General features: G+C 35.6%; 1 protein-coding gene across 7 annotated transcripts in view; it reads left to right on the top strand.

Annotated features, from left to right (window-relative positions):
- The window catches only part of camsap2a (calmodulin regulated spectrin-associated protein family, member 2a), a 52,227-nt gene that overhangs the window by 2,968 nt on the left and 29,486 nt on the right, over positions 1–19,773 (top strand). For all 7 annotated transcript variants that reach the window (XM_015355578.2, XM_015355579.2, XM_015355575.2 and 4 more), the window contains exon 2: positions 4,981–5,240. In XM_015355578.2, coding sequence (XP_015211064.2) covers positions 4,981–5,240 — 260 coding nt within the window. The remainder of the gene's footprint in view (positions 1–4,980; positions 5,241–19,773) is intronic.

Genomic DNA, 19,773 nt, shown 5'->3' with positions numbered 1-19,773 from the left:
TTTTATAACCTGAACTAAGAAGGGTCACAGTAGTTTATATCAATCTCTGTTTTAGTCATAACAATGGGATAACACTTCTGGTGTTTTAGTTGAATTTATAAAACTATGGTCTTAGGCAGTAGAACATTCTGTACTGTGTTGTGGTATTATTCTTATGCAAAGACGACCATTTTGATTCCTTCATCTTCATAATCAACTTTTGATCAGCTACAGTAGCACGAAAGGAGGGAGGTCATGAACACAGCAATATCTTTAATACAAAAATGTCAAATTCTTCATGACTACTTGCTTTTTAAATATTCTTTCATGAGTAATGTGCATACTCTAATAGTCTTGTTGTAATGTTTATAAAGCAGCTGTTATAAATTCTTCATTTCAGAAACAAGTAGAGAGAGCTGTTTCATAACATCTGTGACATAACATAAATACCAAGACAGGCAACATTTGTTTCTACAGCATTACAACAGTCTTTACTACGGCAGAATTAGTTCTGTGGAACTTCATGGCCCATGGATCCTTTAGTATGCAACTTTAGTATGCCCCGAAATGCTGGAATGGTTAGAAGAATGAGGTGATAAATATGTTCTGTGTATGGAATTTGAGTTTTGCAGAAGATGCAGCATAGTGGTATTGTTTGGAAATTTCCAATTGCTGCATTTATTCATCAAGCATAATGTAGCATATCCAAATATTTTAGTATTTTAAAACTTTCAGTGCATATTATATAGAGTATCTTAACTGCTAGTCACATCAGAAGTAATTGTGTAATTTTGTTCTTTCTGATTGGCAGCTAAATACTTAGCTGTTAATTCATGTAAGCTGTTAATTCATTGCATTAATTACAGAAACATATTTAATTGTGTTTTATTGTATTTTTCTAACTAAGGTTATTTAGATTTTAAATTTGAGATGTTTTATTGATGATTCAATCAAAATCATTACAAACATGAAAAAATTGCCTTTAATTATGATGCTGTAATTAGACTTCAGTTAGTTTTTATTTATTTCTCAAGAAAACCTTTTAGCTTTGAGCTACATGCTCTGTTCAATGGGATTGAATTTTGGCCTTCATATTTAAATAGTTGTTTAATTACCTCTTATACAGTATGTCGAAAATACAGAAAAGTATCTCCAGAAAAATAAAGCTGATTTGTAAATCACGCTGTAGAATTCTAGAGCTTTATACTAGACCTGGGTAAAACAAAAATATAAAAAAAAACCCTGAGGTTAAGCTTTAAAATAATGTAGAGTAGTGTTCAGTTTATATTTTCAAAACATTCTTTTTTCCTGTGAAAGTTACTTCCTGGCTATTTCCTTTTTGATGCCATCAAAAGAGGAAGAGCGTTGCTTGACAAAGCAATTTTTTTGTGAATTCAAGCAAAGGTACAGATACACTTTGCTGCTGCACAAAGTGAATGTCTTTTGTCTCCTCTTTGCTTTGATTTGCTCTGTAGCAGTGCGTCACCAGTCCCTCTGAGCTTCTGACGACATGGAAATTGCAGCTCATTAAATAAGTGAATTTCTTCTGATGTATTTTTGGTTGTTTTATTTATATGCTTGCAAATGTGCAGAAGCTCTTAAAAGCATTGTTAAGGCATGGTTTTAAAAATCGTTTATAGGAACTTTGCCTTTTTATAAATTGATCTTATTTTAGTTTTGTAGCCAAGAAAACAAATTGCAGTGTAGAGGTATTGAGGAGCCTTATCATACCAGGATTTTAATTCTGTTAATTGTGAGTATGCTTATTAAAATAAGTTGGTAAGCATTATTCTGATTTTCTTGGGTAGCCCACCATCATTTGATAATTAATAAGTTTATTTTTGTAGCTGAACTTGATATAGTTTTGTCAGACAATCCTACCATATTTAGGCACACTGCACCACTGAGACCTATTATTCTGCACCTTACCCCTAACACTTGATTAGCCAAGCTGTTAAAGGCTGGATCTTGAGAAAAGCTTACTAAAATAGGATAAAATTTACAGCAGTCATTGTGTTGGAACATGCAATCAAAGTGAAGACTCTTTTCTAAGATAAGCAGACTTCCTCTTTTCATACTTTATTGGGACCATGAAAAAGCAGCTCCATTTTATTGATGACCAACCACTGTTACTGTTGTTTGATAGATTCCCTGTGATCTATTATTTGCCAAGTTCTATAGGATACTCTTGTTAGAGTACCTTTTGCAGTTATACTCTGCACTGCATATCCAACTATAATCTTTGTCACCCACGGTATGAATAGAGTGAACTAATGTTTATGTTTCTTTAAACAGATAAAACAATAAACAACATGTGTTTCTTGAGCAGCTGAAATGTCATGACACCCTCCTTCCTACATACAAACACACTACCAGCTGTTTCAGCTCTGTAATAGGCTGTTTTACCTGATGTTATTGCATTTGTCAGTACTTGTTAGCAAGGGATCTAACAATGGAATGCCACACACTTTTCTTAGAGAACAATTGTATTGACACATCCCACTAGTCTCATTGGGAAGTTGGGAAGAGGCAAACTAGCTTTTTGTGCTATTACAGTTCGCGAAAAGTAAGCAAAAACATCTTTAATTGTAAGAAAGTGGCCAACCTTTGCTAGACTGCAGTATGCATGTACGCTGCATGAAACACTACTGGAAAAGCACACTGCAGCTTTAAGTTCAGTATGGAGTCTCTTGTGTGAGACTGAGTTGTTGATCACATGGAGAGGAAACAGGCACCATTAACAGTCAAAGCTGACCGGGATTCTGTCTGCAGTTAAACTGAAAGGATGGACTCTTTTCCTTTGCTGTACAAAGAATAAGGCAATCTTTCACCCACAGTGTGGAATGTGGCCACGCCTGCAGTGTAACTTTCTTGTACTTAGTGGTATTTGTGCATAAAAGTACATGTCTATCCTGATTAGATTTTTAAATTAGGTGTGCTGTTTAGTGGTGTAATGAGATTAAACTTTTCCTTTAGTTTCAGATCCCAGTCAAAAGTTTATATCTATCAGGAGAAAATATTAAAATGTCCTTTTTCACAGTCTTATATTTTTGAAAATGTAGTCCAAGCGTCTAACGCCTTTCCCCATTGTTTACATAGCATGCGAAAGATATCTTTTTGTACTGTAAAGCAGTTCACAGCACTGGCCCTTATTTATCATTTGTCATAACTGTTTACTTTTAAGATTGAGGTTACAGTGCTTTCTGTTGTAATTTTCTGATTAAGCACTCCATGTCTGAGCGGTTTGAAACTAGCAGCACCTTGGTCTATATAACATCCACTTTCACTGTAAAAAAGACTTAGAGAAATGTGGAAATTTAATCATGACCATGGTGCGTTCGTTGACATCAAAAAGACTAAAACACAATTCAATAGAGAGTTGATATAATCTATACATTTAAAAGGCTGTTGGCAAACTCCTGATTGATAACAGGAGTCTCTTCCCTTGTATTTTTTTCAGGTATATTTTTATTTTATCTACCCTCTGCTTTGAGTTTTTTCCAAAAATTGAACTGCAAACTGTGAATAGTGAAAATTGTGAAATGAGTTGAAAGTCATTGAAATGTCACAAGCACGCAGAATTGTTTAACAGAAATGAAAGGATTTTAGCTGCAACTGGAAATGCTGGAATCATAGAGAAATCGATAGGGGGCATCTTATAGTTCCCATGACAACATAATTACCATGTTCATTATGCTAAAATATGTACTGTATGTTTATTAATAAAATGTTTTTTATCCTGTAACTATTAAATACATTAGTTAATTTTGTATGCTATAAATAAGCTAAAGTGAAGTATTTCACAGGTAACATTGGCATTTTTTGTATTTCAGTTTTAATTTTATCAATATTGACTACAGGTAAAGGAAAAAATATAAGCATTCAGCTATCTTCTTGTTTATTGTTTTGGAGACATTTATGTATATATTGTTTTCAATACAAGTTGGCCTTAAGTTATCGTAAAATATAATCTATAGACAATGTGTTCTGGCTCTGGTTGGAGTACTTTCAAGACATCATTTTACTGGGTGAGTTAGATCACATGGCCAAACAACTAACCACCATCACTTCTCTTTACAAACTTGAATTCCTCTTTGAATATCCCTGCTGCTAAAATCCTCCTTCTCCTTTTTCATCACTGGTATTGCTGTAAGGCTTTGCACTGATTGTTTTACTTGACATAATCTGAGATGCTACATAGGAAAAACTACATAGGAACTACATAGGAACATAGGTTGTTATCAATCAGTCATTCAATTCAATTTTTATTTTATAGAGCTCATTTGTGCTGTGAGCACTGTGTCAGAGCATCACACAAGATGCAGGGATAATAATAGTGCTACTACAGCAACAAACCTGATCAATATCCAAGAAAAAGTAAATCCTAGAAATATTGGGGTGAATATCTGGTATGAGAGCATTGCACACACTTCTGGTTAAAAGTATCTGTCCTATGGGACATTGTGTTGTCCATCTTGTCAAATTTACCAAATAAAACCAGTTTCATTAGAAGGAAGGGATCTGCTTCATTTTTTTGCAAGTCACCAGTGCACAGTCACCAGCGCAGTCATTGCAGTGCAGTGAACAATAAGGAGATTAGCCTGGCCTTGCCAATATTGAGAAATCATCTTGAAAGGTGGTTGTTCTGACTAGTTCATTCTTAAATATTAATTGATTGTAATTAATGGAAGTGGGTTTAACTTAGGACATTTAGTACATTTTCCATTTCACAGGAAATTAACAAGATCAAAAGCTCAAAGTATAGTGTCTGTATCAACTTGCAGTGCTTATACAGAATTTTTTTCTCCCATACAAAATTTCAGTCCTAGAATTCAATTTTAATTTCTGAGTAGAGTTAGAGGCAGAAGAAAGGACACACCAGTTACTTTTCAGATTTTCTAAAGGTGTTAACCTGTTTATACTGCAGCTTGGACTCTTTTATGTGTGTAATACTACAGCAGCTCTGGTTTAAATATGTGTGGACTTGTAATTGTTTTCTAGACAATGTTCCAGAGGACCTCAAAGAGCCGTTCTACACAGACCAGTACGACCAGGAGCACATCAAGCCCCCAGTGGTCAACCTGCTCCTGTCTGCAGAGCTCTATTGCCGTGCTGGGAGCCTGATTCTGAAGAGTGATGCCGCCAAGCCCCTATTAGGACATGATGCTGTCATTCAAGCCCTTGCACAGAAGGGCCTGTATGTCACAGACCAGGAGAAACTGGTCACCGAAAGGGACCTGCGCAAGAAACCCATTCAAATGGTAAGTGCTGCTAACCCCTCATGTTACCACTAGTGTTGAGTCACTGTAAAACATGTCAGTAGCACGTTTAGTAGGATGCTTTAGGTACGGAAAAACCAAAGCTGTGTTTTTCAGTCTATACAGATTTAGTCAAAAACATAACTGTATTCAAAGGTAGTTGGGACCTCCACTGTTAGTGTAATGTAGCTTAGCGTAATGCTCATCATGCTTGTTTACCACAGCAAATGTGTGCTATTTGTCATAATTAAGCGTTCATGTTTTTTAAATAATTAGAATAATTATGAATTTTTAATATGGAAAGTTTTTTTTTCTCAAAACACGTTGGCTTGAGTGTTTAGAATACTTCATTTTCAAATTGGAGCCCATGAACAGGCAGTGCATGCCGTGCAAATAGCTCCTTTTTTAAGTTCACAAAATATAGCCAAACGCAGTAACATAAACTGGTACTGATACAATGAAGACAAAATACAAAACATGATGTATAGGTTGGATTAGATGTTTTTTTGCCGAGATATAATTGAATGGTGCAGTATGTGGATAAGGTCTTAAAATAGTCGGAAACCATTTTTGTACTGCCTTTGATTTTGTTGTATACTGCAAATGTCTTTCTCAATTTATTATGTTCTACAAATTATCAGACTAAGCTTTCTGTTGCTACAGATACGTTTTCCTGTATTAAGTACTCCATTTCTTCTAAAGATATTCTAGCATCGTGTTTGGTTCCTTGTGTGGAGTGTGGATGTGGTTTTAGCATTCTGTGTGTCATTCAAAGTCTCAAGGTGAAATAAAATGCTGAGTATAAGGTATTTAGGTCTACACGTAGTATGTCACTGGTAAGAAATGAAAGGTTGTAGAAATACAGTACATGGATCATACTGAGTTAGGCTTGCATTTTGTATTTTCCAAAGACGGCATTTTATGTTAAAAGAAAGCAGCTGTTTTCTTCTTTTTGTTTGTCTTGATGTTTGTATTGCATGGCAGAGAGAGAATGGTCACCTTTTCTTTATTTTCTTCTGTCTTCAGCAGGTTAATTGAGTGACACTTAATATCTGCTGAAGACAGCGATAAATGACAAGAGAAAACTGTTATATTAAATCCGTGGAAGCTCTGGATGTAAGCAACCTTTGAGTGATAATTTTTCCCTTTGGGGAATTTTTAAATTATTTACTATTTTTTAACGATCGTTTGCAGTAATGTCTGCATTTTTTAGAGCAATTAGGAAATGTCTGAAATTTAGTGTCACTCTCAGCAATTATACCCTGAAATAAATTAAAAAAAACATTTCAGGAAAGGTATATTCTCTGCTAAAATATACAATACCTAAAACATTAAAAAAATGAATACAACTACCAATTCCTGTAATTATTGCTTAATGATGGCAGTATAAAGATGTATATTCCTCCACATAGGCAGATTGTGAGGGTTTTATGCAACGTTAATCTTATCAGTGATCCCATCCATTTTCAGTCAGTAATGCCATCTTTTTATTACATAAAAGTACAAGTGCACATTCATGTGTGTTGTATTATCTGATTCTTTCTGACAGCAGAATAGTGTCGTCAGATGTTTCATAACAATCAGAATACTATGATACTGAATTACATACTCTGCAGAATCAAAAAGAAATATCAAACAGTGTGACATTCCATGCAATGGAACAAAATGAAAGACTCCCATCCTTTTGAGAGAACCTGTGATGTTCTTTATTATTTATTAATTATGCCCATACTTAATTGCTTTACTAGATTCTCCCTCTGTCTTTCAGACTTATACACTTTGGAATTATTGTTGAGGTATAGAACCTTAGCCAGAATTTTTTCACGTAAAGATTTTAAAACTAATAGTAAAATAAAGCTACAGTATTGAACATTTATGAAACTAATTGAGCGTCAATGATTTATAAGCATGGCAATGTTATGGTATTAGTATGGTATATTAACATTAGATTTGCTGTTGGAGAATGTTAACATGGTGTCGTTGTAGTGCTATTAAAATTAGTTTAATTGGTGTGAATCTAATAGATACTGTAGTTTGATTAGACCTGAGGGGTTATTCCTAAACTTTTATTTTTTATGTTATATCGTAGGTTTTGATAACATGTAGTGTAAAATACATTCTAATGCAGCAGTATTTTAGTCTATGCACTGTTTTTTACTGGCCTACATGAGGGGTGAGTCCTAGAGCAATGATTTCTTTCAGTCACAGTGCTCTCTCTGCAGTGGAGAAGCAGCCCGAGTTCTCTCTCTGGAGGATTATTCTTATTTGGCCATTAAAAAGCAGAACATCTTTCAGCTGAATGCAATTAAAGAGATATGGATAGGCCATGCATTTATCTGTCAAACATACCTCTAGGGGCGTCATTAGCAACAGAATGAGCAGCTCCCCAGTTTTGTGTGTATTTATACATACTGTATATACAGTATATTGGTTTTTTTGTATGTTGTAGGATTTTAGATGCATTGACAAGAAAACCTCACATTATGCTTGGTTGTGTCTCTAAGCAATTATGATGTAATTTACAAATGCCTAATGGTGGTACCATGTTGGGCAATCTGAATAGCAACACACTGGGAATCTGTAAACTCTAGGATATGCAGAGGCACAGAAGCCTCCAAAAAGCTGGTTTCTTTAAGAATATACATTAATTGTTAGGGGATGCATGCCTTATTAATTGACAAAAAGGACAGTTAAAAATTATGCCTAGCCTTGGCAGTTTACCTTCTGAGGACCAGCACTTGTAGGGGTTACTATGTATTTTCTGTCTAACTAAATGGAAATGAGTGACTCCAGTTAGACAACATTATTAGTAAGTCAGTTGAGTGGCTTTACTCTTTACAAATGAGGAATGCTGTTATCCTAAAAATCTTTAGTCTTTTATTCAAAACCACTGCACATGCAGTGAAGAAGGAAGGAAGTTATGGAGTTTTAAAATGGCCTGGCATAGAGGAACGTCACATTTGTCAGAAATAATTGAATTCCAGAATCCCTTAGGGTCACATTTATTCACACCACTTTAGGTAATATTTTATAAATTCTCCTCCAGTATGGATTACATTCGCAAGACACCTCCTGTAGTATACTATGAGATTTGGCATGTATGAAGAGGGATTTGTAACTATTTGTCTGGATAGAATTGCCTTTGGACGTCCATTTTAGGTAGAGAAATAATGTGCAGACTAATTTAATCTTTTTTAGCTATGCTGTGAGTGAAGTTGTACTGTACAGTAGTGGTGTACAGTACCTTTCTTAATTCGCCTGGCAATTATTTTCAGTGTCTTCTATTGGGGTGTTTTTGTTGCTGTTGATACTTTATGTTGCATATTTATAAATTTAATATGGCAATATACATACTGTACATGTGAAATAGTTCCACGCGCTTGTGCCTGTGCCAAATTCAGCCTAATGAGTTGATCGCAGAGCAACATATTTGGAAAGAACCAGGCAGGCAACCAAAACAAAATCATTCTAAACGTATAGCAGCGACATATTTGCAAATAAACAATCATCATGCAGTGAGGCATAGCTGTAGTTTTAGAGGCTTTCACTGTTCTTCATAATGTTATTGTAGATTTGGATTTTTATTGAATTCTTTTAGGAATTCAATTATTATGACAAATCTGATTTGGCTCCATGCATCGCTACTACATTTACAATATAACATTTTTATTATTGTTTTCCACAAGACGACTTATCAATAACACTCTAACATGTGATGTTTATAGTTCCTATTTCATTGGGAATGTGAATAAATCTGGAGGGTATGTTATAGCAAGCTGACTGGTTGCCATGTGTGATAACTCTTGCCGTGTGAGTTGTAGATGGATTCTCAGTGGGGTGCTGGATTGCACTGGACTGGCCTGACTCTTATGTTTTGGTTAATTTGAGTCACACCGTAGACCCTTCACAACGCAAGTTATTACAGGTGAAGAACATCAATCATTATCCGGCAATGGATCTTAACTTACATCCCGGACTCGGGAAGCTGAGTTGTAATATTGGTGAGGCTGTGCTAAAATAATCAGATAGTAAGGTTTTTTTTTTTATTAGGACAAAGAAATTAAAGAGCAAAAGCAGAATGATTGCTGACAGCTGGAGAGCAGGACCAATGCCGTATGACATATCAATTTCCTAACAGTCTCTCTTAAGTGACTTGCAGCATAAAATAAATAACACATCCACCTTCCCCAGTGGCTGGAGGCTGGCAGTGACTGTCAATGAGGGATGTGCCTCTCCTTCCCCTGGGACAAAACCTCCTGTAAGTGGCTGCAGACCTTGTTGTAGTATGTGAGATGAATAGCTCAAAGAGTTGGGGAATCAGAGTAGCCCATGTGCACTCCTGTGTGGGTACAGGGGTCAAATTCACATTCAACACCGTGTCTGAAGACACAATTAGCCATTACAAAAGTGGGTGGGTGCAAGATAGAATACAATAATTGATGTTTCTTTCTGTTTTATAAAAGAAAATCCTAGTCCTCTGTTGATGTTCATATGTGTATATGTTACATATATACAGTATCACTCCTAACCCAGTGTGCAAAGCTGGTAGACACCAATCCCAAAATACTTATTTGGAGAGTTTTAAAGGGTCTGCATACTTTTGCAAAGTACTTTATACTTATTCCCCAGTAAAGAACCAGTATCTAAAATACAACTTAGCTCCATGTATCGATACAACAGTAACAGTAAGATTATTTACCTTTTAATTGAATTATTTATTGTAAGAGTCTTTCCTTTTTATTTGAGAATATATGGAAATCAATTTTAGAACTAAGATTTTCACTTTAAAATATGACTAGCAGCAAGGGAAAATGTGCTGATTTGCCAAATTTGCAGGTCAGGAATACTAACAGTAAAGAAATGCTGTAATGCTGCAGTATGACAGAGGTGGGATCTCAGAGCAAGCTAAGGCACAGCCAGAAGGTAACAGTATTGATAACCACAGCTTTATATTACCAGTTTACTGTTTATCCAATAACTATAAAGAATCAGCTGGCATTTAGTTTGAATCTGTAGCAAATCGTAAATCTTTTTTTTTTTTACTCTGTGTTCAATCAACAGTATAAGCCTGTTTACAAAATTAGTAGTTTTTATAATTACAGACTTGTCTAATAGTTCAGTTGTACTACGTTTTAATATGATGGTATTAAATAAATGCATTTTGTATAGTAACAATGTAAAGGAGACCCTGTTGCTGAAGTTAGACGCTTTGAAAAATAAGTCTTGGCTTGTTTGGGGAGATAGACCCACAGCGTAACAAATTCAGTTTGTTTTTGTTAACTTGCAGAGCTGGTGCTGTAAAGACAGTGGAGATGTGCTTGGATTGCCCGCTGAACGCAGAATTTAAGAGTACTAGGAAATCCTGTTCATAAGCGAGGCGTGTTCTGAAGATGCCAAGAGAGGTTCATGTCTGAGAAGTTGCTGAATGCACAAAATAAATGTTTTCCATTCTGAGTCAGAGTAGTTTGGCCTGTGGCATGATATACATACGCTAGAATTCTCTCTCCCTACTCGTCGAGTGAAAACAATCCTGAATGTTTGGGCTAAAAAAGTCTGGAAGTGCAGAAGGAAACCCTTGGGAAGCTAGATAAAGGTAGCACTGTTGGGATCTATTATGACATACAGTAAATCTTGTGTATTAGTTTTCCCAGTAGTGAGATTTGAACCTGCATATTTTAGATGTCTTTGGAAAATGAAAGTATGATATATGTTGGAGTGGGTGAATTCCTGCATGCAGAACCCCTCTGAGATTGTCTACAGCAAACAGTCATTTTAATGCTGCATGAAGGATGCCATGGACTCATAATTGCAATCCTTTTTTATATCACCAGAGTGTATGTGTTTGATGTACAAATGCTCCTTGAAGCCTTTAAGTTGGTGTTTTACAGTAAACAGTAAGAGCACCTAAGATATATCATTTAATTTTCTTGGACTGTGCAGGCCCAAAATGAAATGTATCATGTGGTGGAATTTCATTATACCCTGTGGTATATGTATAAACAGTATTGTGCTTTGGAGCTAGAGTGTTAGTAATTGCTTCACATTGAATGCAAGCAGGGACTGGAGCATATTATTATTATTATTAATTCAGTTCATAGATGGGGATTATTAAGAGGCCAGAGGGTAAAACCTCTACTCTCTTTAAAAAAAACGCCCTGGGATTGGTAATGATCACGAGGTGTCAGGACCTAAGTTTTGTGTCTCATCCGAAGGACGGCACCTTTTTTATAGGTTGGCTTTAGCCCCAAATAGATCAACCTTAACTTTCCTAGGAGGTCTCCTATCCAGGTACTGACCAGGTTCAAACCTGTTTAGCTTCATTGGGCAACTTCATTGAGTTGCAGGGAGATACAACTGGTTCAAGATCATACTACAAGGTGGTTGCATTGCTTTTAAGTATTGTAGGTATGGGTAATTAGTGCATAAAAAGCAGAGTTTTGAGTTTCATCACCAGCAGAAGAGTTCTGCCCTCTACAATGTAATCAATTTGATTTACTGGGTTTATTGGTATAATGGGTTTATTGGTAGTGCTGATTGAATGAGGTTCGTCACCAATACAGTGGCTAATTGTTGTTGGTTTTTTTTTTGTCATAGGTTAATTGCTTATTTGCATCAAGAAATAAAAAATAAATAAGCTTTCACTCATTTTTTTTGCTTAAAATTTTGTTCTTTAGTGTTATCGTTATAAACTGAATATTAATAGATCACACTGTAGAGTTATATGACAATGCTTTCAGTGATCTGAGGTGTGATTTATTGGATATCACCCTCTTTTATGAACCTGTCATCATTTTTACCAAGGAAATGCTTACCTCATGTTGCTTTTTCAAAATCTGACAGAAACCATATAAGGTATTTCAGATGCAGGCAGTTCGATATGTTAACAGCGGTGTTTGGTATTATATATTGCTGCCATATAAAGATGGGTTAAATAGAAGTGGTGTGGGGGATGGTGAATGCTTTTCACCTTTAAATTACTTTACTGTTGTAAACTGTTAACCAATATCCTCTCTAACCAATATCACAGAGGATACCCATGGGGAAAAATCTCCAATAAACTAATTCTGCTTCTGATATTTCCAGGTTTTCTTACATTTGATATTAAGGTTAGCTTTCTGTGTTATATAGAAACACCACAAAATAACTTTGAGCACCAGACAAAAGAGACATTGTGAAGTTATAAAACATTTTAAAAATTAAATTAATAATGTATTAAAACATCTGTATCGCTCTTATTGCAAGCACACAGCAACTCTTTAAACTGTTGCACATCTTGAAATGTGCATGTATTTTGCTAAAAATAAAGTTACGTGCTTGGAAAAGTTTTTTTCACAAAAAAGGTTAAAAAAGCATACTGCAATACATAATGTACAAACAATAAGCTTTTTATTGTAGTATACTGCAGCATGAAGTGATTTGTAAAATGACAGAAGGGTTTTTCAAAGTACCAATTACTGAACTGCACTACACCTTTCAGCAGGATTTGCTCTGATTCCAAACATCCACATATCATATTGTTAAGATGCTTGTTTATAAACATATTTATAGACAGAGAGGACATCATGGTGAATACTATACATTTTCCTGTGTAACTAAGTATTGGCAACCATTGCCTGATCATGTTCTAAGCAGATCTCAGAAAAATACGCAAGGTTGGGGCCAACTGGTACTGGAAACCTTTAAGGAAACTGGTATTGGTGGGCCAGCAAGGGACACCATTCCTCCTGGTGTAGAATTTCCAAATAACCGAGAATGGTGGCAGGAAGTACTGTGCTATAGAATGAGCCATTTTTCAGATGCTGTAGTTTTTGCTGCTACTAGGGTGCTGTAGGCCTTTTTGCAATGCATTTTTATTCACTTGATGCATAACATGCACTAAAGTGTAATGATGCTTTTGTAGGTAATTTTAAGTTGATTGTGTTTATTTTGCAGTTTGAATGTTAGAGGTCAGTTCTAATGCAAGGAGAGAAACGGCAGCATTTTGAGGTGATAAATCTGACCACATATATGAACCACGAAGTTAAACATTCCATCTGGGAGCTGCAGTGAATTGCTTTTGATTTTATCGATTCAGGTTGACCACAAAATGAAATGGCTAATTCCTTGGCCATTTTAGACATTGTCCTTTTGGGAATTGGTTGAATGTATTGAAACTAGAACATTCGGTAATAGTTATTAGTATTCATTACTTAATTCATAACATATAGGTTACACTCTGTTCTTATTTTAAATGATAAGATCCTCTTAAGTATGTGCATACCACCTTTTGAAGTGGCTGTTCTTACAGGTCAAATTCAGGGATTCTTTAGAATTATCACAGTACAGGCATGTATATCCTAATAATGTTTATTTGAGGACCTTGTTATTTGTGAGCTGAACCAACGTATGTGCCAAAAGAAACATATCAGCTTATTCTGTCTGTCTTCACTGAGTTGTGATGTTACCTTACTAACAGCACTTAACACTGCAGTCAATTTTGGTTAGGTATAATGAAGTGTTTTATACAACAATATATCAAGCAAAATATCACCTTTTCCTTGTGTAGACAGGTCGATTTGCTTCATAATCTCACTCATGCACAGCAGTGAAATAGACTCACAGGCTACAGGGCCTGCAGAAGAATGGAGGACCAGATACCTTCATATGCCTTCCTTGGGGAACAATGAAGACCCTGCTTGATGTTGTACACCCACAGTGCAACTGCTTCGTTGCCATGGTAACCTTTAGCACAGACGAGAAGGAGGCCTGCCATGATTTGAACGATAAATTCTTAAAAACGCTGAAGTTATTTCCACTATACTGTACCTATATTGTGAAAGTCAGTGTAGAATATTATCTGTTAACCTTTGTCTTGGGTGATGGAGGGCAATCAGAGTCAAAATGAAATGATTCTATTCAGACATGATGAAAAAACACATCTCCAGTGTGGTGCAAAGTATGTGTTTTTCAGGAGCAGTAATGATCAAATGAAAGAGCTATGACACATACATTATCCTCGAAGGAAGTCAAGTGCTTTATTCCATTTTCTTTTTAGTTGATAAGTACTCACAATAAAAATCCAAAATATAAATTGATTAAAAAAATCTCTGCCTAGTTATTTTGTGAATTTTGACTGTTTTCACTGAACATGATTTTTAAACATTACACATCAGCAAAATGTGTTCGAAGCCTTTGTGTCATCTGAAAACTTTCTTCTGCTTATTTTTTTTCAGCCAGTCTTGTTCAAAATCACCTAGTGATTTTATAAACCTTAAAAGAGAGTAAATTGAATATGGGCACTGACAATAACGTAATAACAAGACTTATATATTCTGTTATTAGAATTCAGTAAATCTTTGAAATGTACAGGAATGGCGTGTAAAATACATGATGATCAGCCGCCTGGCATAAATAAATTTACAAGTAATAGGTTTATTCCAAGCTGAAAAAAGAAGAAAGAGAACCAGAAAGAGAAAAGGTTCTCTTTCTTGTTTTTTTCAGCATGGAATAAACCTATTACTTGTTCTTTGCAGCCTACGCATGCTGACACAGCTACCCACCTGAACTTCTACCATAAATACATTTATTCATTTTGTTGTGTATGTCTTGACACTTCAGTGAATGAATGAGCTTCAGGTGATCTACTGAACATTTAGTTGACTAAGTATAGAGAAAAGTAAAAACAATGACAGGCCAATCCTTGATCCTGGCATGTTTGGAATGCTGCTCACAGCCTGAGAAACTCCCATCCTCTCTTCTGAACAAACAAGGAGCGCTGTTTATACAGAGTGGCCATTCTTTGGCTTTGGAAATACAAGTGTCTTTGGCCAGGAAAGCAGTTTGTCATTGCATGGTAATCGATCTCCACAGCTGGGGACAGGACGCCTGTTCCAATGACATAATAGCTTATGCATGGCTCATAGCCTTGTGATAAACCTAAAGCTCAATTATTGAGCTAATTGTTGTGCTGTTCCTTTGGGAATTGTAAAAGATTCTAGTCTGGTACTGTGAAAAAAAGTGTCTTCCTCATTGTGTGCTTGAGTCCATCATATCTGCTGGCCCAATATGGCATCAATCTTAAATTAATGTAGACAAAACAACAGAATGGCCTTTATTGGTAATACCCTGGGTTTGATTCTGATCTGGGTTTCTGTCTGTGTGGAGTCTGTATGTTCTCTCTGCATTTTCACCAGGTTTTTTTTCTTTTTCTTTCACTTTGTAAAAACATTCAGGCTGCATCTGATTTGCGGTGTTGAATTATCTTTCTCTGTTGTCCTACATTGCTTTAAGTTCAGCCTTCAAATGAATAACAAAATTATAAAAAGAATGATTGTGAGACAATTTAATTTTAAAAATCTTTGTTCTTTTTGGTTCAAATTCTTTTTTCAGAAGGTGACATTTATGTGTTAAATGTAAACTACAATAAATGGAACTGAAGGAAATTGAAGTAGTATTGCTGGTTGTTGAAGAAAGATTAAAGAGGCTTTCTACTCTTTAGATGACAGTAATTTGAAAAAACACTACAGTCATTGCAAAGTATTACTGTGATGCTACAGATTGCATGAAGACATGTTGTTCACAGAAATATTGCCCTAAGCTTCTTATTCAGCTAAATGAATGGATTTAACTGAGAAGAAAAAGGGAAAACTGCTGTCTGCAGAGCTAAAAGAAGCAGTTATAATTGAAGCTCAGCAGAGGGGTTTTTATTGTGTATAAAAGGTTTAACCTAATTGTTAAGGTCAGATATAGTTCAGAATTTATTCTATGATGTTAGTAGATAGCTTTTAGGTAGTTCCTATACAAACTATAAAGCAGTCAGGGTAAAATACTGCCAAGGCTTTACTGTGTCATGCTGTAGCTTGAGACATTCCATAATACTAAACCAAGATATCTGTGTTTGCCACTGGTAAAGACAAAACACAACACAATACAATGGATGTCAAGGTCTGAAAACAGTGTCTGTGTGATGCATTCCCACACTGAATATCCAAACGCTGATGTAAAACACGCTCAACTTTTGAAGAATTCATCTCTGCTTTTGGGAAGGTGCATACAGATTGCTGTATAGCAGTTCAGATTTCTATTTAAATATAAATGAAAGTTACTTACTGTACTATTTTCAGCCTTACCTTTTTTCGTTGTTGTTTTTTTTTCAAATTAGTTTGACTTTCCATTCTTATTTTTTTGCTATGGTATGAGAGGTAATGTATGTGAGTAAAGTGCTTAAGAAGTGTGTTCTGGCTTCAGAAGGGAAGTCATCATCACTACCATTTCCTTTGTGCAAGAAAGTATGTCTTAAATGAGCTGCACAGAACAGGGGAGAAGGTGGCACACAGTACGTGTGGTTTGAAGATGAGTCTTTTATCGATTACACATTACCTTGGGTAACATCTAGATCTGCATTTGGCATCTAAAAGTTAAAAATAACCATCAACCAATAATATCTTTTTTTTTTCATTTGTAATATGTGCATTAAAAAGATTCAAGAAAACGGTGTAGATAAATTGTTCTTTGAGTTTTTCTTTTCAGAAAACAAAATGGGGTAAAGTTATTGTTTCTTGATAAAATCCGTCCATCCCATTTTCTTCCAATTCAGGGTTGTGAGGGAGCCTGAATCAATAGGCACAAGACAGGATACACCCTGGATGGGATACCAGTCCATTTTGGGGCACACACACTCACACCAGAGCTAATTTTCCCAAAAGCCACGTGAATTCCACATGAACACAAGGAGAACATACAAACTCCGTGCAGATTGCACCCCAGGTCCGGAATTGAACCCAGGGCTCCAGTACTGTGAGGCAGCAATGCTAACCACTGCACTATCATGCTACGATCTGCCTCTTAAATAAATTGTATGCACAATCCCTACCCCCATTACATCTCTTCATAAAGGTGTAGCTCTTTTTTTCTTCTTTGTTCTGGTACTGAATACATACCAAGCGGTAGTTGGGACATTCTTTTTTATAACTGAAATTACTCTATGAGTCTGGACATGCTTACATGCTTACATAACAAAGGACTTTTTATAAAGATCTGAAGACCAAAGAAGTTTTTAAGTGGGGGAACTGTTCAAAACTGTTTTTTAATGTAAAACCCCTCACATCGAATTATATGAGTTGATTGTATATAGGGCACTTAATATTTGTTGAAATGCTCGACCTAATTGATGTCAATGAGGAAAATCCTTTTGAAATACAGCACAGTAACATTTGCTATCACAACTTTACCTTTTCTTAGTCTTTTGCCTTGTAATATATAGTATATTTGTTTCATAACTTAATTATTGTATTAAGATACTATGACATATAATAACCTCAACATGTATTAAGTCTCAAAAATGTTTTGGATCAAAAATCATTTGCATGCCTGCTTTTTATCTAAAGAGTTTTAACAGGTAAGGTACAAAACTGTGGCTTTTGATATAAAAATGCTGATAAATTTAGTGGGGAAAAACTGCATTTTGTTTGAAAGCACAGGAATAATACAAACTAGCATGACTCAAGAATGTCACAGTTCAGTCAATTACAGATGCCACTTGGCAGCACATGGAAAGCAAACTGTACCTGCACAGAATCTAAATGATATGTGTGTTGCGTTTTTTCTTTGCTATTTGACTTGTATCGCTGAGAATGTCCCTTTATCAATTCCGGCTTTTAGTGTGAATTGAGTGGAATCACATTCTCATTTGTGTTTGGCCTTTGCTATTTTCATTTTGCCTTTTGTCTAGACTGTTGTAAGTAGTTCTGGCCAAGAATATTAAATCCTTATCAGCTCAGAACAGTGCCATGTCTATAAAAGCATTGTAAATTCTAAATTCTAAATTGAATGCTAAATATACTGTAAACATATCTATGGACATCCTGAAAAACCTGATATTTAACTATAAAGGTCAAAATAATGTTCTGCATTCTTGCTGCATTGTCTGTTCTTTGTGTTAACTAGTAATATTTGGAACTGTGACCTTCGTTTGAGTGTAAAGCATGGAATACTAGGAGTCTTGTACACCAATAATTGAAGAATATGATTTTTTGTTTGTGATCCCACTTGAAAAGTGCTAAACTGTAGAAAATTGTACACTATTTAGCACTGAAAGTTATTATTTTATAATATGGGTTTGTTTCTGGGGCTTGTGGGTTTCTTTATTTGGTGGGTTTAAATTTTAAAAAGATGTCAATATAATTAGATTTAAAAGATTTTTCAACAAAGATTCTTAGAAGTCATTCAGGTGGGTAGCTGCATCAGCATGCGTAGGCTGCAAACGAACAAGTAAGAGGTTTATTCCATGCTGAAAAGAGAAGAAAGAAAACACAACATTTCGGCCGTGATGCCTTCTTCAAGTGTGCTCACAAAACAATGCCAGTGAGCACACCTGAAGAAGGCTCCACGGCCGAAACGTTGTGTTTTCTTTCTTCTCTCTTCAGCATGGAATAAACCTATTACTTGTTCCTTCTTAGAAATCAGTCTGATTTAAAAAAAATGACTACTGCCCGGAGCTCTTTGTATTCTTAATTCAAGCCGAATTTAGTAGTACTTTACTGGCATTGTTTTTTATACGTTGTTGTTGCTCCATGAAACATAAATAAATATCAAAGTCAAAACATTGATATAGTGTATTATTACCAGCTCCAGGGATAAATACCCGTTGGAAGATCTTGGGTGTTAGACGGCAGGTTTTAACATTGATTAATTATAGAGCAACAGCACGAATCAGCTTAATCTCTGCTACAGTGTGGTAGAGAAGACTGGGTAAAATTATTAGAGAGTAGTAGGGATTCATTCAGCTGTCACATTTTTATTTTATTACTTATTTTAAGTGCTGAAACTTCACACGTTTTTACATTGGCACCACACCACTTTGGTATAGTCCCTACATCATAAAAATACCAAATTAAGTGGCAAAGAGGCACTTGTTCTTTTAATGAGTAGTGACACCAGTTCTGGATGAGTGTTAAAGGGCCGCCTGATTTTCTTGCAACATTTATTTCATGTGTTTATTGTGTCTTGAGTTTCACTGTAGGTGAAAGTTACAACAGCATTCGCCCAAATATTGAGAAAAAATAATTGAAACTGCTCTGTCAGTTGTTGTTTAGACAGGTAATTGCTTTACCTGGTTTTAGTTTTTACCAATATGCCAGCATTTTGTGTTGAATAGAAAAATACAGCCAATGTGAATGTTTTCAGCTAGGAATAGGTGTCAGATAGATGGCATTTCCTTTTGGGGGACAATAAAATAAATTTAAGAGAGCTCAGTTTTGTCAAAACATGCAGTGGTTTTCTCAAAAAATATCATGATGTGTTAGTTGTATTTATTTTCAAGAGGGTTATGTGTAATGTTGGTAGACAAAGCTGTCAGACTATTTGGCTAGCACACATAATCCATTTCACAAAGCTAAATATGTTGGTAACTCTTTGAATAAATTATTACTCTGCGTAGGAACTCTGGGTCGCACAGTGGTTAACATTTCTGCCCCACGGCGCTTGGGCCCTGGGTTCAATTCTGGACCTGGGGTACTGTCTGTGTGGAGTTTTTATGTTCTCCCTGTGTTCATGTGGG

This window comes from Lepisosteus oculatus, chromosome 9, assembly GCF_040954835.1.
Source record: "Lepisosteus oculatus isolate fLepOcu1 chromosome 9, fLepOcu1.hap2, whole genome shotgun sequence".
NCBI classification, from domain to species: Eukaryota; Metazoa; Chordata; class Actinopteri; order Semionotiformes; family Lepisosteidae; genus Lepisosteus; species Lepisosteus oculatus.
This window is presented reverse-complemented; position numbering and strand designations above follow the sequence as displayed.